Below are 19,133 nucleotides of genomic sequence, written 5' to 3'. Positions count from 1 at the left end.
CAGCAATCTCTCCTGGAGCATTGGGTCTAATGGAGAATGACACCTGCTCTGTGCTCAGCACCTGGCCAGGCCCTGGGGCTTCTGGGAAAGGCTCTGAGAAGCTGCCTTCAGCACCAACAGTTCTGTTTCACTCTCCCTCTCCCTACTGTGGATTTCAATTCTCCATCCATAGGGCTTTGCTCGAGAGCAGGAGGTACAACTTTCCTGTCTCTCTCTGATTTCAGGCATTTGCCATGCAAAAGCAAGACAATGAAGACATACCAAAAATGTCCCCAAAGAACAGTACTCTGAAAGCATTTACTCTAGACACACCATACTGCTAAAAATGGAGAAACACAAAATCCTTCCCCCCACCTCCTAGGAAAGTGGCAAGCTGTGAAATCAGGAAGAAGAATGAAAAACAAACAGACTGCAAATTGTTGGCTTCTGGAGTTGTTTCCAAACACATCACCCAAGCATCTTCCAAAAAATAAATTAATTTAAAATTTTTCCTCCCTTCAAAATTCACTATAAAGTAACTGAAAATAGAATCTGAATATGTCTGTAGACAAGAAACATCTGTATAAAAACAGAAGAGAACCACAAAACACTAACATCTTCAGGTAATTAGAAATATCCAGAAAATAAACTGACATTTTCAGTTTTCTTCTGAATGTTTGGCACAGTAAAGACCTTACAACATGGATTAACTTATCACCTCTTTAGTTGCATGTGTATGTATGTGCTTTAGAATATCTACTTAAGGGCATACCTATATAGAAATATTTTATATTTATATAAAATATATATTCCTAATAAAATGTTAGTAATTGCAATCAATTTAGAGGTAGTTTCTGATAACCTGCTACATGTTTGCTACTGATCTAGACTGGCATAACAGAAGGTACAAAAGTTAAACACACTGTGCTTCAGAGCAAGATAGCATGTACCGAAGAGCTGGACGTGGCTTAAAACAGTTAAGTAAACCAAGCATGCCACTAGGCAGTGCTCTTTTATGGTATAGACAAAAAAAACATAATGGCAGTTAAGACCAGGAAAATCTCATTTAAACTACACACAGATTTGTGGAGCACCCTAATATGTTTGCTGAGAAAAACTAGTTTTTATTTCCCACAACCTCTCCCGTGAGCAGGTGGATTCTGATAGAAGGCTGCAGAGAACACTGTACGGAACATGAGCTCAGATCCCACGCTCGCCTTCCCCAGCAATACTACCTGATGGAGAAGCTCAGCGATCAGGGTGGCCGTAGGTTTTGCCATCATAAGTAACCCTAGGGGTAAACCCTTTGGAAAAACAAATAGGCAACCCCAAATCTCTCCTCTCTGCCAATGCACAGATTCAAGTTATTACATTTTTTTTTCTTAAGACAGAGGTCCCTTTCCTGCTTTTCCAGAGGACCATATTGAAGCAATTAAAAAAAAAAAAAATGGACCACCTTTCACCATGGATCTTCCAAACTGTTCTGTTGTTCCCAGCTCATTCTTCTGACAAGTACTGGCTGAGCCTGTGCTGTAAACCAGGCCCTGGGGGTGGGGGGGCAATAAACACAGGCCAGGTCCTACCCTCATGGAGCTGACATCCCAGTACGGGAGCAGCTGCTTCATCCTGACAAAAAGCTGGCTTCCCGATGCTTCCATTCCCTATCTTGATCCTAGGTGGCTGTGTGTGTGTGTGTGTGTGTGTGTGTGTGTGTGTGTGTGTGTGAATCCAAAAACATATGCACGATGAAGGAAACTAAAGGAAACAAGGGAGTTGGGTCCTGACGCCAACGTCAGGCACAGGACTGTGTGGTGTCGCCATAGAAGGAGGTGATCTTCAGACTCCAAATGTTTCCAACTTTCAGTTTAAGGTCAGGAATTAAAAAGACTTCCAGAAGGTACTTGCACTCAGAAGTTTATTCCTTTAACACATCACACCGTCCTCTCCCCCTCCTTGCCTCTTCCTCCTCTCCCCTTCCCTCCTTTTCTCTCTCTCACACACACACCAGGAGAAAAAAAATACCTCAAAGACACTCACACAGACACAAATATACAAAACTACACAAATAAGGCCAACTACCCATGATAGGAAACGCAGGCATGCCCACATAAAGGCACGCACCACATATTTTCAAGGACACACTGACGCTCACAAACATGCCTGATACTTTCTCTTACCTATCACAGAGTGGCCACCATTAAAAGCAAAAGTACACATGTCAAAACACTTTCTAACACAGGCTGCGATTCTCAGTCCAGCGGTCCCTGGAGCTGCTCTCCCCACCGCTTCTATAAGGTTCTGAAGATTACACAGTTGGTAGCCAACTTCATATACATGCCTGTAAACAAGAAGGCTCAGCTTTAAATAATTATGTCAAAGAAATGACAACTGTGCTCTTTGCCAGAACAGGGATGAATAATTACAAAGCCAGGACATAATTAAGCAATTCTGACTGTCGGATTCTTGAGCTGTCTGATGCCTAGGGCTGGTATGCCCTCCATGCATACCCTCCTGGACAGGCCTCGCATCCCTTTGATTTATGTTTCCTGATGTGGCAAGGGGGATCATGCTCTGGTTGTCACAGAAGTCTTTCTCTGGGGGCCTCCCCACCTTCTCTGCATCCAGCTTTGTGCTTTTGGCATTGGCAATAGCATGATTCCACGGCCAACATTTGCAAAAGTTACAGCATTTCTTTAAGATTCCAGGAAACGAGCAAAGCCTAGTTGTTGTAGATTCATTAACTAACAAGACAAACACAGCAGTCTAGAAGAGTCCATTGTAGGATTACCTATCACTTCCCTAATGAACGATGGCATCTTCCTAAAGGACAATCAGGGCTCAGACAGAAAGCAGCTACCAACAACAAAAGCCAAGATGCAGCAACGAAGGGGAAAAGGTGTCATCACGAGGGGAGGCTAGAGCGAACTTGCACTCTGGCGCCGGGGGCCTGCCAGGTACGAAATCAAACCTTTGTGACATAGGGGGTTTATTATTAGTTCCTGGATGATTTTGCATTTGCGTCAGCCCAGAACACCCAGACTGCCTGTTCCCTACCCCCAAGGCAAGAGCTGTGATTGGAGAGGCATTTTCCATTCTCCCAAATATTTTATGTCAGGAATAAAATGAAAACAGCTCCCCAAATCACGGCCCCCCGGATCATCCATCAGAGCATTCCGCTGAATAAGCACAACAGGCCACTGCTGCCTGAGAAAGGACAGGAGCCAACTTGAGATTCCGATTCTGGGATGAAAAATAGGTCCTCACCAAGTGTGCTCAGCACAGCGTCGCAATTCACGGGGAGGAAATTGCTCTCCACTTAGAAGCCGACTCGGGTGTACACAGACCTCCCAGAACATACATATGTATACACACACAGAGATAGCATATATACACACCTGCCCACAAACAAACAGACGTCTGCACACACTGTGAGCAGGCGAGAACCAGCCTTTTTAACGCCCATTTACTAATTCAGCAAGAAGCTCATTTGGACTCGTTCTGCTTCTAGAGAAGTACCAATGCGTATCTCGGAAAACGGGCGGGGGGAGTTGCCTGGCACTGGGGAGAAGCATACAGTGGGAAGGAGAAGCCGGGGCACAGCGAGGTAAGTCCTATGCGCTTGAACCATCAGGACCTAGATATAGCCCTTCTCCAAAAGCCCGGGCCCCTGGGTTCTGATCCCAGCTCTACATCCACCGGACCAGACCGTGGGGGCCTCGGGAAATAACATCCTCACCTGGATCCCTCCCCGCATCAAACGACGGCACAGACCAGGTGATTTCCAAAGTCCTTTCCAGTTAGGAAATCATGGGACTCTCCGGAAAGATAACCGCTGAAAATCCCCATGCTTTGGTCAGAGTATTTTCGTCTCTCCTCAATGAATTAATGGGTATTTTTAAGCTTAACACCATTAGTAAAGACGTGGGCGTCAATCACACAAATATAAGCTAATTCTACAATTGATTAGAAACTGATTTGGAGCTTTGAAAAGCATTTCTGCTGATGCTGCTTATGAGTCCAGAGCCAGCTACGGTGGGTTTTAAGGAGGCGTTCCCACGTGCTTTCAAAGGCTGGGCAGGATTTCAGTCCCCGCTGCTATTTTGACCCCAAGAGAGCAGTTTAGCTTTAACCTGTTGTTGTTTTTTCTTTTGTTGTTGTTGTTGTTGTTGTTGTGTTGTGTTGTTTTCCCTTAGGCCTTCTTAGGAGGTTTTTATTTGGAACAGGGAAATGCACTGGGAAGATGTGTGGCTCACTCGGAAAAGAGCCGAGTTGGAGGAAGTGGCTTCTGTGGTCAGACACACGGGTCAAGCTCCAGGCCTGGCTCTTACCAGCCGGGGCTGCCCAGTTAACACCTCTAGGCCTCAGTTAGCCCACCTGCAGAGTCCGCCAGTGCCCCTTCCTCCTACAATTTAGGGTTGGGTGAGGACTCACAGATCTGAATACAGAGAGCCTTAGGGCAGCGATGAGCACACATGGTGGGTATGGGTGCCCCCTCAGAGTTCCTGGGACAACGCAGCTCTTCCCCCGTCAGGAACAGGGAGAGCAAGAGAAATACTGATCTGTCCTGTAAAGTGTATGCATACATGCAGGTGGAAAATGTTGAACAGGCAGGAACCCAAGATATTATAAACAGCTCATTTGTTGTCCTTTGTTTGGTGATGTCGGCTGCCTCTGGAATCTTTTAACAAAAAAAAAAAAAAAAAAAAAAAAAAAAGGAGGCCAAGAAATAAATTATTTCATTTGGACAAAATTACCAAAGCTGGAATAACTAAAGGCAGTCATAAGCAATACATCAAATCCAGGCCTCGATAAGGAAAACTGTTAACACTTTAATAGCTATGAAACGAATCACTCAATTAATTTCCCACATGCTGAAACAGGTAACAATACATTTATCTGCCAGTATTATACCCTCCGTATCATATATTTCCACAACTGTTAGCAATTTTATTCAGCATAACGGGAAATAAGTTGCACCTCATGGATTCAGGAAAAGAAAGTGGCCTGAGGTCTGCCGCCAGCTGAGCGACTTGATGGAAGAGGTCTCGTTTTTTTCTGCTTTGGTTCTATTTGTTTTTTTGCTTTTTTGTTTTTTTTTTCTCTTTCCGTCTTAATCATCTCCAATGCATGTACAAGGTACTCTAAGTCAATAAGCGAGGACAAACTAGACCTCCAGGATTTCTGGGCCAGTGTTTGCAACACACAAGCTAGGGTCCCACAGGAAGTGACAGGGTAGCACCACAGGGCCCTGGGACAGGGATGGACCTTGAAAGGGATCATCAAGGGTCACTGGTCCATTTCTTGGCCTTGGGCTTCATGGAAGGACCCCAACTCTTCCCAAAGAGATCATTTTTCACATCCTTAAAAATCCCCTGGATTCTGAATCCAAGACTCAAAGCCACATCTCCCCCACCTCATCAATGCTGTCATTAACTTGACACCATGTTCACTTCCATGGCGTCGATGCAGACTCAGCCAATAAAGAAAAGGTCAGTAAGACTTTCCCATGAGCTCTGGAGGGCTCTTGTAGGGAGAATATGTTAGCCCCAGGTCACATTGTCAAAAAAAAATGGCCTTTCCCACTAACAATATCTCTGAGACCTACTGAGCCCTCATACCTGTGAACAGAAGAAAATCACTCTCTGCTGCCTCCACTATGGCCCCAAGAAAGGTGAGCTCCCTCTGGGTCATTAGAGGAATCCTACAAACCTGAGGAAAAGTAAATGCCCCAAGCTTTCTTCCTTCTCAGCAACAGCCCTGCAGAGGCCCCACCTTGTAAACAAAACATTTTCAAGGAGGAGACCAGAAATCTGCTCCCCAGAACATGACCACTGTGTATGATGCTGCTTTATGGGTGAAAGAGCCACCTGGGTGAAATCAGTTACAAATAAGGTCCCCTTAGATGCGTTCCAGGAAGATCCAATTTATTCCCAGTCCTACTTCTTGCTAGGCCAACAGTGTATGCATGGATAAGACCTTGGTTGGACATCTCTGCTGTGTTCCAAACACAGAAGGACATCCTCTGTGCTCAATGAATAACCAGTGAGGCAAGACATAGACCAGAAAGTAAGCAGCTTACCTTGGGCTTCACCACCTTCATGAATGACCCTCTGAGCAAAGCTTCCTCTCGTTCTTGTCTGGTTACTTTCCGGGCATCCAGAAACTTCAAATTGGGCAGCTTGTGCAGAACAAAGCATCTGAAAGAAGACAGTCAGAGACAACTCAGGAGGGTAGGTGGTGGCCTCAAAGACCCATACAATTTGTCTCATGCTCAGGGATCTACATCATTAGGTCTTCAGAAGTTTAGATCTTGGTGCTGCTTTTCTTTTCTTTCACAAAGAATGAATAATCACTCTTTGCAGAAATCCAAGTAATTATATTTTACACACACAACTAATTCTTAACAATGTGCACTAATGATTGCTCTTAATTCAAATGTAGATACACACATACACACACACACCCGCCATGAGCCAGGAAGATCCTGTCAACGTATTTACCCCCGCCCTTTCATTCTAGAAATGGACCCAGCTTCAATGTTACACAGAAAGTTCTCAGGGAAACTAACCTAAAGCCTAATTGTACCATTTTGTCACTGCCATTCCTGTGGGTCATCTGTGTAATTCTCATCTCTGAGATAAAAGCAGATCTTTGGGATGCCTGGCTGGCTCAGTCAGTAGAGCATGTGACTCTTGATTTGGGGATTGTAAGTTCAGGCCCCACAATGGGTGTAGAGATTACTTGAAAATAAAATCCTTAAAACAAAAAAATCTTCAATTTGAAACTAAGACAAGAGACATTGACTGGCCATCCAAGATAATAAACTAGAGGTTGTAATAACATAATGACTTTGGGATAGAAGTAAGAAGCACACATACTGAAAAATCCTTCCTTGAGGAATTGAACAGGGGTCCTGAGGATTTTCTCATCATCCCTGAGTTACTTCCACACTGGCACTATGAAGATTATTTTTACCAAGGTGAAACAAGAAGAATCAGTTTAGAGAGCATACAGATTTAATAGTCCAACAAATACTAATATATATAGATTCCTCCAGAAAGAGTCTTTGGTGTCCATCATGGCCTCCAAGGATAAGCTAATGACTACTTACGTGATGAACTATCCTCAAGCAGCTATATTTAGAATTAATGAGAAGATCCACATGTCTGTGGGATTGGTGGATAAACATAAATAAATACATAAAACATATAGACACCTGCCTATACTTCTTCCTCAGGGACAGTTATCAACCCAGATGCTTTCCACCGAGCCCACATACTTGATCACTATTGTTTAGACCCTGTCCTACTTAGGCAGAAGCAGTAGGTATCCAACGTCAAGACCAATAGATTATCTCCACAGGAATCTGTCATATCCTTCCTGTATTCAGCCTCTTCACTATTCACACATCTTTCAAATCCCAACACACATGAACTTTTCTTCTGCATCTCCAGACCACATTGTTTTCTTCCTTCTCTATACTCCCAGGATACGCTGTGAGCACCATACCACCTAACACCTGGTTGTTTTTTAATCATCTTATTCGTGTTCAGTTGATGTCCTCATGTATAAGCTTCTTAAAGGCAGGGATATTTTTTTCTCACTCTCGCATTATCTCAAAAACTAACATTACAATGGACTCAATAAAATACTGGTTTATTTCAGTTGTATGAGTATTTCTTGAGCACCTACCATGTTCCAGGTCCTAGGTTTACAGAGGTGATTATAACGTGATTTCTGCTCTTAAAGGGATTCTCGGTATAATGGGGAAGATAGACTCACATGGAGAAATTAGAAATCCAGCTAAGTGCTGAGATTGAGATTATGCACAAAGAAATTCTGGGAAGCACAGAGAAAGGGACCTAACATTACTCACTACATGACTGAAAACTAGTGGCTGGAGGAGAAAGAGGAGAAACAAGAAATCTCAAGTGATCTTCAAAGAACCAAACCCCAAAGCAATCCTAAGCACTGAGCTTTTTCTCAGTGCAAATATAACCTGGAGTAAATAACATGCCCCCCTCCTCACTGGAGCCTTGGGTTCCCAAGGCCAGCTCCCACCTTCATGAGATGAACTCATATCACCAGGTGGCCTCCATACACTTGCCCAAAGATTTGGCTGATTATTGAAATGCCAGAGAAAACAGCATAGAGGTTTCTAGTCAAAATACTCCTTAAAGTGAAAATACTCTGAGTTCTATTGAGGCGTACTTTCCTTCCCCAGAAGTGGCCACCCCATCATCTGAGGTCCTGGAAATGTGACTATCCACTTCTGGCTTCCTCCCTGGTCTCCATCTATCGTCTTCTTTCCAACTTCTCCCTGAGCCTCTCCCTTCCCATCCCAAATGCCCTCTCACCCGATCCAAAATCAGAAAGTTTCCACAAAGCCTCAAATGAACTTCCATCCTCCAGTAGAACTCCCACTGGCCTCAGTCAGTGTCAGAGAAAACTTCCATCTTCTGCGTATAGCAGGAAAGTCTTGATGACAACAGATTCTTTCAAATAAAGACACGTACAGATGGAAACAATATGTCAGGAGTGACGCTCAGAGGAGTAAAGACACCCACTAAGTGTAGGGTGGGAAAAGATGAATATTCAGGTGAAGAAAACATCAGTATTAGAAAATCAGCCAATGTTTAATGATGGAATGAAAGATGTCTTCACGGGGCTGGCAGGAACCATGATGACAACAGACAGCACGTTGTCATTTTGCCCCACTTTGGATCACAGCCCTGAAATCAAAGGAGAGAGAGAGAGGTGCTGGCTTTTAAGCTAGTTAAAAATTTTAGATGACAAAGAGCTGCTGTTTTCAGAGCACTCATCTTATACAATCGAAGAAACAGCCCATGAAATAGGCTGCCAGTCATCCCTGAAACTAGGGCTGACTTGACTCCCAGCCTGATGGCCAGCCAGGAGTTTCTACGTGGTGGGTGCTTAGAGTGGTTTGAGGGACACTAGGAAGGCTTGCCACCAGATAATTTGGCCTGAGACAGCTCTGGGTCTAAAGTTCCTCCCTTAGAGACGGCTTCATACATTCACTCCTACAACCAATAATTAGCGAGCGACAACCACCTGTCACAACCTGTGCCAGGTGCAGAGAAGAAGGTGAGACATGAAACAAAAAAGGTCCCTGCTCTCAAGGAGCTTGTATCCCAGCACAGTCATTCTCAAACTTAAGAGGGCACCAGCATCCCCCCGGATGGCTTGTTGAAACACAGATCACAGGACCCCTACCCCCAGGGTTTCTGGTCCCCTACGTCCAGAGTAGGTCCAGGAGAGTTTGTTTCCAGTAAGTTCTCAGGGTGGATGATGCCAGCGATCCTGCTGCAAAATGCTGTCCAAGTGAAAATAACATCATGACGAATAATAGCTTTGGAATCACGAGGTTGGCGATGTGGTGAAGACTCTCCCTCCCAGTTCTGCTCACAGTCTGCCCTACCCCAGCATCTGTGGTTCAAAGCATCCCAAAGGCGGCTGCAGCCCCCAGATCTCCCTGCCCCTGGGTGGTTTGGAACTAGCTCCAAACATTACTGCCAAGTGATAAGTCAGTGGGCTTTCTGCCCGCCTGTCCCACCCCGGTCTTTGGAGATCTATTTCCCTTTGTTCTAGGTCATGTCAGGGTGTCAAAAGCTGCAGCTTCAATCCCGAGTATAATACCAGTTTGCCATAAAAATACAACCGAGGATTCCCGAAGCCACAGAATGAAGGCTTTTACAATATCAATTCGACCCTTGTAAATTTAATCCAGGGTTATTTGTTGCACCAAAATCTCTTTACCGTGATGTATTACTTAGTTACTGGGGTTATCACAGCCGTATCCTAAAGTTGCATAGTACATAAAACATTTCAGTTAACAATGCGGGAAGGTTAACTCCCCCAGATAACCTGCAATCACAAGGGCTAGTCCGGATGACATGCCTCTGTCAGCTTCCACGAGCTATTGATGGTTCAATCAGTTTGTTTTGAAGGTAAAGTACAACAAAAGGGCAGTAAACTTATTCAGACTGTCAACAGGGGCTATCGGGAATGGGGCTTGCAGGTAAGTAATTCTGGGTGTTTTAAGGCTATTATCAAACAGCAATGGTTGAAGGAAGAGACAGCTACTAATAACACAGAAGGCAGCCATCATAAACCACTTTATGGCAGAAACCCCCGTCTATAAATCCTGTGACACCCGGAGACAGCTTCAGATTTATAAAACTGCTTGTTAAGCCAGGGCACTGCTTAATGAAAAGAGATCGGTCTAAGTTCTGAGTCTCATGTCCCTAGCTCCAGAGGGCAACTCCAATTTTCCTGACCTTCCCAAGGTGGCTGGGAGAAAGCCCTGGGGCTGGGGGCGGGAAGTCAGGGGCACTCTCGGCTGTGATGTGGAAGGTGAAGTTATCGAGAAGAAATCAGGGATCCCAGGAAGGTGTGTAAAGACCCATTTGTTTCTGTCTGAAAGCCCATTCTCAAAAAGTGAGACCCACACACAGACCTTTTCAGGTTCTCTCTCTTTTCATAGTCAATGCTGCGTTTTCTTCTAGGACTCCTCTAAGGAGACACCTAAAACTGGCAGGGGGAGGAAAGGAAGAGCAGAAAGCCTTCTTTGTTTGTTTGCTTTTTGTTCCCAAATCAATTTTCTCTGTTCGAATCCCAGAGCTCTGGCATTTTTCATCTAGACTTCAAAGAGAGAGGAGGATGCTCTTTGCTCCTGCTCAAACTGCTACCCCAGGGGTGGCTGGCTGCTCCCCAGTAACATCACGCGATCACAGAAACCCCAAGACCACTCTCTGTTGTCTGCTCCTGTGGTTGGCTACCATGTTTCTTTCTCTGAGGAGACTCCAACTCAAAGAAATACCAGGTTTCTAGATCTTAAGGGAATCAGAATGCAAGGTCACCTAGAGTTTCTTCCTACCTCTTTCCATTTCTGGCAATATAGAATGCCCATCCTTCCCATGATCACTTGCTACCTTACTGCTCCCATTCATGGGGGTGGTGGGGAGACATGGTGCGAGCTACTGATGCTCTACAGAGGCCCCCGAAGTCAGCAACGGGTGACCCAGGACTGTTCTCAGTCTTTCACAAAGCCTAACAGAATAGAGTGAGCAAGCCAACAAAACGGCAAGCTTCTCTGCTTTTGCCTAGATGACATCAACCCCTTTTGGTAACACTGGTTTCCTCATGCTAATCAAAAGCATTCGTCAATGGACTAAATGTGTCTGACTAACTTTAAAAAGTGAGCGATGGCTTACATGTCACTTGTTGAAGAAACCAAAGCATATTAAAGAGACGAAAGGGGCAGAAAATCAAACAGAGGAGAGGTCTTCATAACAAAAAGTTTTTTGGGGGGACTAACGGGGCAGAGGAAAGGGTCCAGACTGGGGGCTTATTTTGCTGTGTGATCTTGGTTCGGTCTCTGCTGCCTTCCTGAGCTTCGGTTTCCCATCTGCTCGATGAACAGAATGGACTCGATGGTGCCTAAGCCTCTCTTAAGCTTCTGCCTGCTTGAATTCTGTGTGCCTCCAAGTTAATTTCCAATAAACACATCCATAGCCTCCTTTCTTATTACTCCAATTTCCTTATATAACCACCCCCTCACACCTCCAGGTAAAGGAGGGCTGTGAGAAAAAGTCAATAAAGACCAAAGAGTAATGAACAAACACTGTGAGTGGAATCACTCCAGATGCTCAGAGAGATGACAATGATCTCACTCTAATGAGCTGAGGTGAGTTCACCTACAGCATTAATGAACGCCTGACAACTGGCAAAGGCCAGCTGATTTTCCTCACAGTCCACCGGCAGCATGTTTGAAGTCTCCGTGCAAACAATACACCCACAGGACAGAGCAAGGCCCTCTACAGAGGGTAACCAGCAATTACTCTGTGGGCTTCTGTCACTTTGATCTCTGGGTCGTGACCTTTGCTTTCTTGTGATCTTCAAAGCCCAGATTGTAGATTAGCTGGAGAATGCTAGCTGGGTTATGTAAGCCACAAGTTTTACAGCTCCTATTTGGCTGGGAAATGGTGGCAGCCCGGGACGGCCAACAGACTGCGGAGGGTCCCTCCCTCCTTCCCCTTGGCTGAGTGCTGCAGACACTGGGCAGGCCTCGGGCTGCTCTCTGTGAGGGAACAAAGAAAGGGTGTCACGTTTTCAATAATTTAAAGTTGTAAGAAATACAGAGGGGCCTACGGGAGGAGGCGGGAGGAAGGAGCAAACCACGGAGCGACTGGAGTGGCAGGAGGGAATGAATGGCAAAGGATTCTGTGACAAAAGTACGGCTGAGAGGCCGTGAGACCAAACTCCTTATTTGACAAGCCAGGTCTGGCTAGCTCTTTGCGCAGTTGACTTGCATTCTGTTGTCTTTCCTCCAGGAAGGAGAGAGAAAAGAATTGTGAAGGAAGACAAGAAACAGACCACTCTGGGCACCCTGGTCTCCCACAGTTGACTCATTGTTTGGCTAGTGTTGAAGACCTCAGGAGGCCTCAAGTGGTTTCCTAGTAGGACCGTGGCCTTCCAAGTCCCTCCAGCCCTGCTACACCACTCTCTTCCCCACCAAAGCTTGAATGCCGCTTGTTATCCCACTCACCCTTATTCAACATTCATCCCCAAATAGTAGCACAAGTGTGTACACACAGCAAAGCACGGGCAGGCTTAAGCTCCTATAATAACACAGCAATGGACATTTCTCAGCCATGAACCATGATGGATGGCAAAGGAAAAATCCAGGCCTGGTTCGCTCCTGCCCCAGCAGGACCACGGCACTGCTCAACAACTCGGTAGTATGCTCATGCTTACATACAGATTTAATGAGCCCATTTTACTACGGGGATATGGGCCAAGAAAATCCAACTGTGTGCACAGGGGGTAAGGAAGGAAGGAAGAGGGGCGCCTTGGGGGGATGGGAGGAAGGCATCACCAGAAAGTGAAACATCTGTGAAGCCATTTCCAATAACTTCATAAATCCTGTCACTTCCCACCTCTGCTCCAGTGTTGGCCACACCGTGACCTAAAAGTGGGCTCACCTCTCTGAAATCAACACCTCCCCTAGAAATGAAACAGACGTACTTGTTTTGATGTATGGCTGGGTGACATATTATAAATATTACATCACATAACCACAGAGGATGCCAATCAATAAGAAATTTTTTCAGACAGCACTAAATGAGCCATGGGTTCTTGCTTCTGAATACACTCCTTTAAGGCTCCTACTATTGCTTAAATGATTAATAGAAGACATATTGTCAGAAAATGTACTTAAAGTGAAAAACAGTAAACTGTAGAAATATCATTCATTTTTTAAGCAATTTTCTAGTGAAAATGTCACATAAATTTACATAGAGGCCCTACTATTAGGCTCTGGGTAACAGCTAGGAGGAAGGCAGACCTCATGCTTTGTGGATGGAGTGCCAGGAAAATATTTTACCAAAAAGAAAAAAAAAAAGGAAGGTGGCCACATTGCTTTGTAGAAACCCAAACACTAGAACCCTGGCTTCAAAAGCCTTATTGTAAAACACTAAGATTTCTTAGGGGTAAATGAAGCACAAACTCCAAGATGAACAAAGCAGAACTGCTTACAGACTGGAGAACAGAACTACATCATATATACACTCATCTCATCCAAATGTAAGTGTGAGAGTGCTTGTCAACCAGAAATAAAAAATTTTAAAAAATAATAATAAGATGAATAAAAAATTTAGAATTGCTAGAGAACAGGCCTACCATTCCACTCAACCCTCACATGCCGTGCAGAGAATGTGGATGGATGGGCACACATTTAATGTTCCTTCCAGTCTTCTTAGTTCCTATTTCTCTCAGAGTGTAAGCATCCTCCCATCGTTGCGAGTGACTTGTGGGTTTTCTAGGGTTATTTTGACTAGATGTGATTTCAGCTGTGTGTGGCCCTCAGAATCCAGCTCCTCATGACCACTTTGCCATATGTGCCCGAACAAACAACACACCTTGTTTGAGTGTCGAGGACACACAAACACAGGCCCATCCCTCAACTCCCACAGTTGTGGCATTGGGAGGGCAGGGTTAGTGGGCACCAGTGCCAGCCCATGAGACAAATCACTCCTCTAGAACCAAGCCCTCCCTGAAGGACCAGGACCCAATGACCAGGACTTGGATTGGGTCTGAAGGATAGTTCCTTGCTTGTTAACTGTGTGTGGACATCAAATGGATCTGATTCCAAACAGGAAGCAGGCATCTGAGATGCCCAGGGGGCCATAAGTCTCTCTGTAAGCACTCAGCTTCTCAGAAGAAAATAATTTCCAAGAAAATAATTTCCAAATGTTCCAAGGGGATATTTACATGGCCCCTGTTGCATGGCCAGGGTTACTCTAGATATTGATGTGTCTTCAAAGAGCAAGAAGATGCAGCCTTCCCTACTAGAAGCTGCCCTCTAGATGTGGACATATATGAAGTAGGGAGAGAAATATATAAGCAGAGTATACAAAATGGCACAAGATAGTAAAGGAAGAATTGTAACAGCTTAGAAGTGGAGTATTTCAGAATGCTAGAGCCAACTGGAATTTTCAACACTACTTAATCCAATAGTCAGGTGAGCGTCCAAATACCTATTGACTTTTTTGTTGCATTTGCCACTAAGTTAATCAAAATGTCTTGGTGAAGGGTCACTGATCTAGACTAGTCTCCCCATTTTAAAGCTGGACCCCACCTCACATCTTCTAATCTGACCCTTTTGTGAGTCTTATTATTTTTATACTTCTGTGAACAGTTAAAATAACAACCACCAAAAAAAAAAAAAAAACAGTATTAGCTTTTTTCCTTCTGCAACCTCATAAATCTTCTATTTTGAGACTAAATGGAATATGACGCAATTGAAGATTTTCATCACTTCACTTCTCTCATTCTAGGGAAAAAAGACAACAAAAATGTGCCTACAGTTTGTCTTACCTACAGCTCCATGAATGAATGAATGAACATCTGTGTCAATGCAAACACACACATACACAAAGACACATATACATGGATGTGCAGAGGCATATACATACATATATAAAATTTATTGGGCTATTTTAAAGACTTAAACACATGGGGCGCTTGGGTGGTTCAGTCAGTTAAGCATCCAACTCTTGATTTCAGCTCAGGTCGTGATCTCAGGGTCATAGGATTGAGCCTCGCATCAGGCTCCCTACTCAGCGAGGAGTCTGCTTGAGATTCTCTCTGTCCCTCTCTCTCTCTGCCCCTCTCCCTGCTGCTGTGTGCTCTCTCTCTAGTAAAATAAATAAATAACTTATTTTAAGAAAAAAAATAATTAAACACAGATATCTAAAGAAAAATGCAGAAAAGAAATGAAAATTTCCTAAATTGTGCTTGGTTTACTAAAAACATTGACTGAAAGACCTTTCTTGGACTCGTTTGACAGTTCCAAGACATGTCTTATAAATTGCTAGAAGAAGATAAAATATGTTTTAAGAGACCCCTTCATACCTGAAATCAGGCTGTTAAGTGTTTCAGAGTTGATAAGAATGTTAAAGAAGCAAATTAAGTTCTAAGTGATTAAGCAACTTACAGGGTTGATTTAGAAATGTGTAACTCTTCACCTGCTGGATATTAATCATAGCTCCCCTAACAGAATTGACATTCAAATCTACAGGATCACATCCACATGAAAATTTTCATCTGGAGAAAGACTTACTACATTTTTTTAAAAGTAGGGTTGGGGCGCCTGGGTGGCTCAGTGGGTTCAGTCTCTGTCTTCAGCTCCCGTCATGATCTCAGGGTCCTGGGATCAAGTTCCACATTGGGCTCTCTGCTCAGCAGGGAGCCTGCTTCCTCCCCTTTCTCTGCCTGCCTCTCTGCCTACTTGTGATCTTTCTGTCAAATAAATAAAACCTTTAAAAAATAAATAAATAAATAAATATAGGGTTAGAGTTTAATTCTAAGATGGTTCAAAAATAGTCTCAGACCCCTACAACATTAATCTAGAAATCCAGAAAACGAGGTTAAAGGTACACAATGTTTCCCAATAAGGAAATACAACAGGATTCCTGATGTACCTTTATGTATCTATGTGTATGTATATTGAAAATATTGAATATTTAATAGCCTTCAATATTTCTTACAGCTTTACTTTTATACAACATGAACTCCCCTGATTTCATTCCTTCGTGCATCACCACTAATTTTTATAGGAGTCCATCACCACTAATTTTTATAGGAGAAATCATTATCTTCTTTCCCCAATCCTTCCAAATTTATTGTCCAGTGGCCTTATCTGTCTTACATTTTCATTCCTCTTTCCTTTCCTCTTCCCACATTGATTCAGGTAGGATGTTAATGACAGCTTATATCATAAGAGAGAGTCTACACACATGAAAAGATCATCTAAAAACATTTGCAAAACATCAAGAATAAGGATACACAGAATTCAAAATAAAGAAAGAAAATATAAAATGAGTTTAGTAAAATAGATAAGATGAAGGAACCTCCCTAAGAGAGGTGGATCAGGTATTTGAAAGCAGATGGTTTAGTAGCAGAGAGGGGGAAGAAAAGCATTTCTCCTTAGAGCCCATCAAAGCACGTGGTTGGTGGACAGTAGGGCAGAGCATTGTGGAACAAAGTTATGGGCCTTCAGGGACGTCCTCTTGGGATTGTACATAAGCTCCCTAACTTTAGTGGGAACCACTTTCTCTGTAAAAAGTGACCCTGAGGCTGACCACAGGAAAATCTTACAACATAGAGTAGGGGTAAACAAAATACAAGCCATAGGTCAAATCTGGCCTGCTCCCTGTTTTTGTAAGTAAAGTTTTATTGAACCATAGCTGGGGAGCCTGGGTGGCTCTGTTGGTTAAGTGATTGCCTTCAGCTCAGGTCATGATCTTAGGGTCCTGGGATCAAGCCCCACATTGGGCTCTCTCCATAACAGGGAGCCTGCTTCTCCCTCTGCCTGCCCTGCTGCGTGCTTGTTCTCTATCTCACTCTCTGTCAAATAAATAAATAAAATCTTTAAAAAAAAAAAAAGTAGCTATGTTTATTCTTTTACAAATTGTTTATGGCTACTTCTGCACTCTAAGAACACAGCTGAATAGTTGTGACACAGACCATATGACCTTCAAAGCCTAAAAATATTTATTACCTAGCTGTTTAAAAAAAAAATTGTCAACCCCCAACCTAGACCACCTAGCAGCTTTTCATGTTTCTTGGCTCCTGTGACCTTGATGAAGGGAAAAGATGGCTTCAGGTTACCAAAAGATTAAAGTTTAGTATTATCACAGGAAGCCCACTGATAACTTACCTAACACCTACTGTGCATCCCATAATACCACTACTTCTCCATTTCCACCATATTCCAACCCCTGGATACTCACCTGTATCTCTTGTAGTCTTCCTCATCCTTTTCCAAGCTGACCAGCTCGTTGGGACAGGCCACATTGCCCAGCAGGCTGAGGTACTCTAAAGCTGGTGTCACTTCTGCCAGGTGATCAAGCAGACACTCCAAGTCAGTGATGTGACAAAGGTTAAGGATTTGGGTCCAGGGAGACAAAAGGCCTCATAAGGAACGTAGATGATAATTGGCAGATGGAGCAGAACACCTGACAAGTCCTGTCTGCTCCCAAGAGATGACGTGGGGGAGGGCTGGAATCAACGTAGCTGTGAGGTCTCTGGCATGGCAAGTTTTTCACTCCTGCTTGGGACACAGCCCAACTTTTCTCTGGGCAAGACTGGATCCAGATCCCTTAGAGAGAATGAATGAACTTAAGTGCTCATCACAGCTCTCTTTCCTATAGACTTGTTTCCATGTGGTATTTGTCAATCCATAAAACTGAGTTTTTGTTTTTTCTTTTTTTAGTAATAAAAGCAGGACATTATTTCCAATGCCCTCATTAAAAATATCTTCCCCTTTTCTCCTTTAAGGGGTAATTTATCATTAAAACATACAGGAATGGGACGGATGCAAGCAGGGACTGCCACTCTTTTAGGGTCTGAGGACCTAGGGCATTACTCAGTAGATGCACTGGTGACAAGAAAGTACTGAATTAGGGGGAAAAGGAAAACAAAGCTAGGTGAAGACAAATGGAATAAGCTAGGATATATTTAGTCAAGCCAGGCAGAGCAAAATGTATTTACGGATGAGAATCTGTTGTGAAACTAATATTCTATGAAGGAGAGAATGAGAGAGAAAATTCCAAGGAGGGCATGGTGCGGAGGTTGTACCATGATCCATTCCCTCAATGGGATCCACTGTTCAGTCAAAGCAAACACTGAGATCCACCCAAAGCGAATAAGTCAAGAATCATATAGGTTCAGGTGATTACAGATACTGGTAAGGACTTAATGACAACCTAGCTGTCACATCAATACACTTGGACCCCTGGCTTAAGCTACATGCAGAAGATCTGAGCCCTAGGCAAGGTGATGACTAGACAGGCCATGAGCAGAGGCCATGACTACCAGAAACTTATGGAAGCGAGGTGTCAGCCAGTATCGCAGATGGAACGGGGTCTTTGCCAGGGAGTGACAGCAGAGCAAAAAGGGGCTAAGCATATAAGGATGAATGTCCATGTAAAAACCAAAGACTCAGAAAACCGTGTCCAGGAGTAAAGTCTCCTTGGCCTAGGAGAGGAAGGTAAAGCCAAAGAAAAGGGACACCCTCACTCTATCAGAATGTTATCTAACCATGAGATGCTACCCCCATTTTCTCAGATTTCATTTCCACACCAAATCCAAACAATGTCAAAATCCATTCCCTAATGTATGTGTTGAGGGTCACCAAAAAGTAGCTCATTCTGTCACAGACAACCCTTAGAAAGAGACTTTCCCCTGGGACAGAACCTTCCACAGATTCCTTCCCGTTGGCCCAGTTTAACAGCTTGGGGTCTCAAAGAATAAGGTATTCTTCTCTTCTGCATGATAACCCAGAGAGGTGAAGCTCACTATCCACCTTAAATCTTATATTCTCCAAACTAAGTTCTGTTGAGCCTTCTTTATACACGGGCTCTGAGAACAACCTATGTGAGGACAAGTGCTATCATGTAAGAGTGAGACAGAAAGAGAGGTGAGGGACAGCGCCAGCAAAAGAGGGAAACGCTAGTGTAAGGGTGTCAGAGCAGCCCACCCACCAAGGGCTTCAACTGGCCAACGTCATCCCCATTTCCTAAACAAGGCAGGACAATGGACATGGAAGTTATCAGTCCTTCTGATCTTGA

At 43.9% G+C, this 19,133-nt stretch overlaps 1 protein-coding gene across 3 annotated transcripts in view; it reads right to left on the bottom strand.

Annotated features, from left to right (window-relative positions):
- LRMDA (leucine rich melanocyte differentiation associated) overlaps positions 1-19,133 on the bottom strand; it is a 1,046,803-nt gene that overhangs the window by 439,499 nt on the left and 588,171 nt on the right. For all 3 annotated transcript variants that reach the window (XM_032314126.1, XM_032314125.1, XM_032314127.1), the window contains 2 exons: positions 17,295-17,434; positions 6,059-6,176 (listed from right to left, as the gene is read on the bottom strand). In XM_032314126.1, coding sequence (XP_032170017.1) covers positions 6,059-6,176; positions 17,295-17,434 — 258 coding nt within the window. The remainder of the gene's footprint in view (positions 1-6,058; positions 6,177-17,294; positions 17,435-19,133) is intronic.

This window comes from Mustela erminea, chromosome 14, assembly GCF_009829155.1.
Source record: "Mustela erminea isolate mMusErm1 chromosome 14, mMusErm1.Pri, whole genome shotgun sequence".
Taxonomy (NCBI): domain Eukaryota; kingdom Metazoa; phylum Chordata; class Mammalia; order Carnivora; family Mustelidae; genus Mustela; species Mustela erminea.
This window is presented reverse-complemented; position numbering and strand designations above follow the sequence as displayed.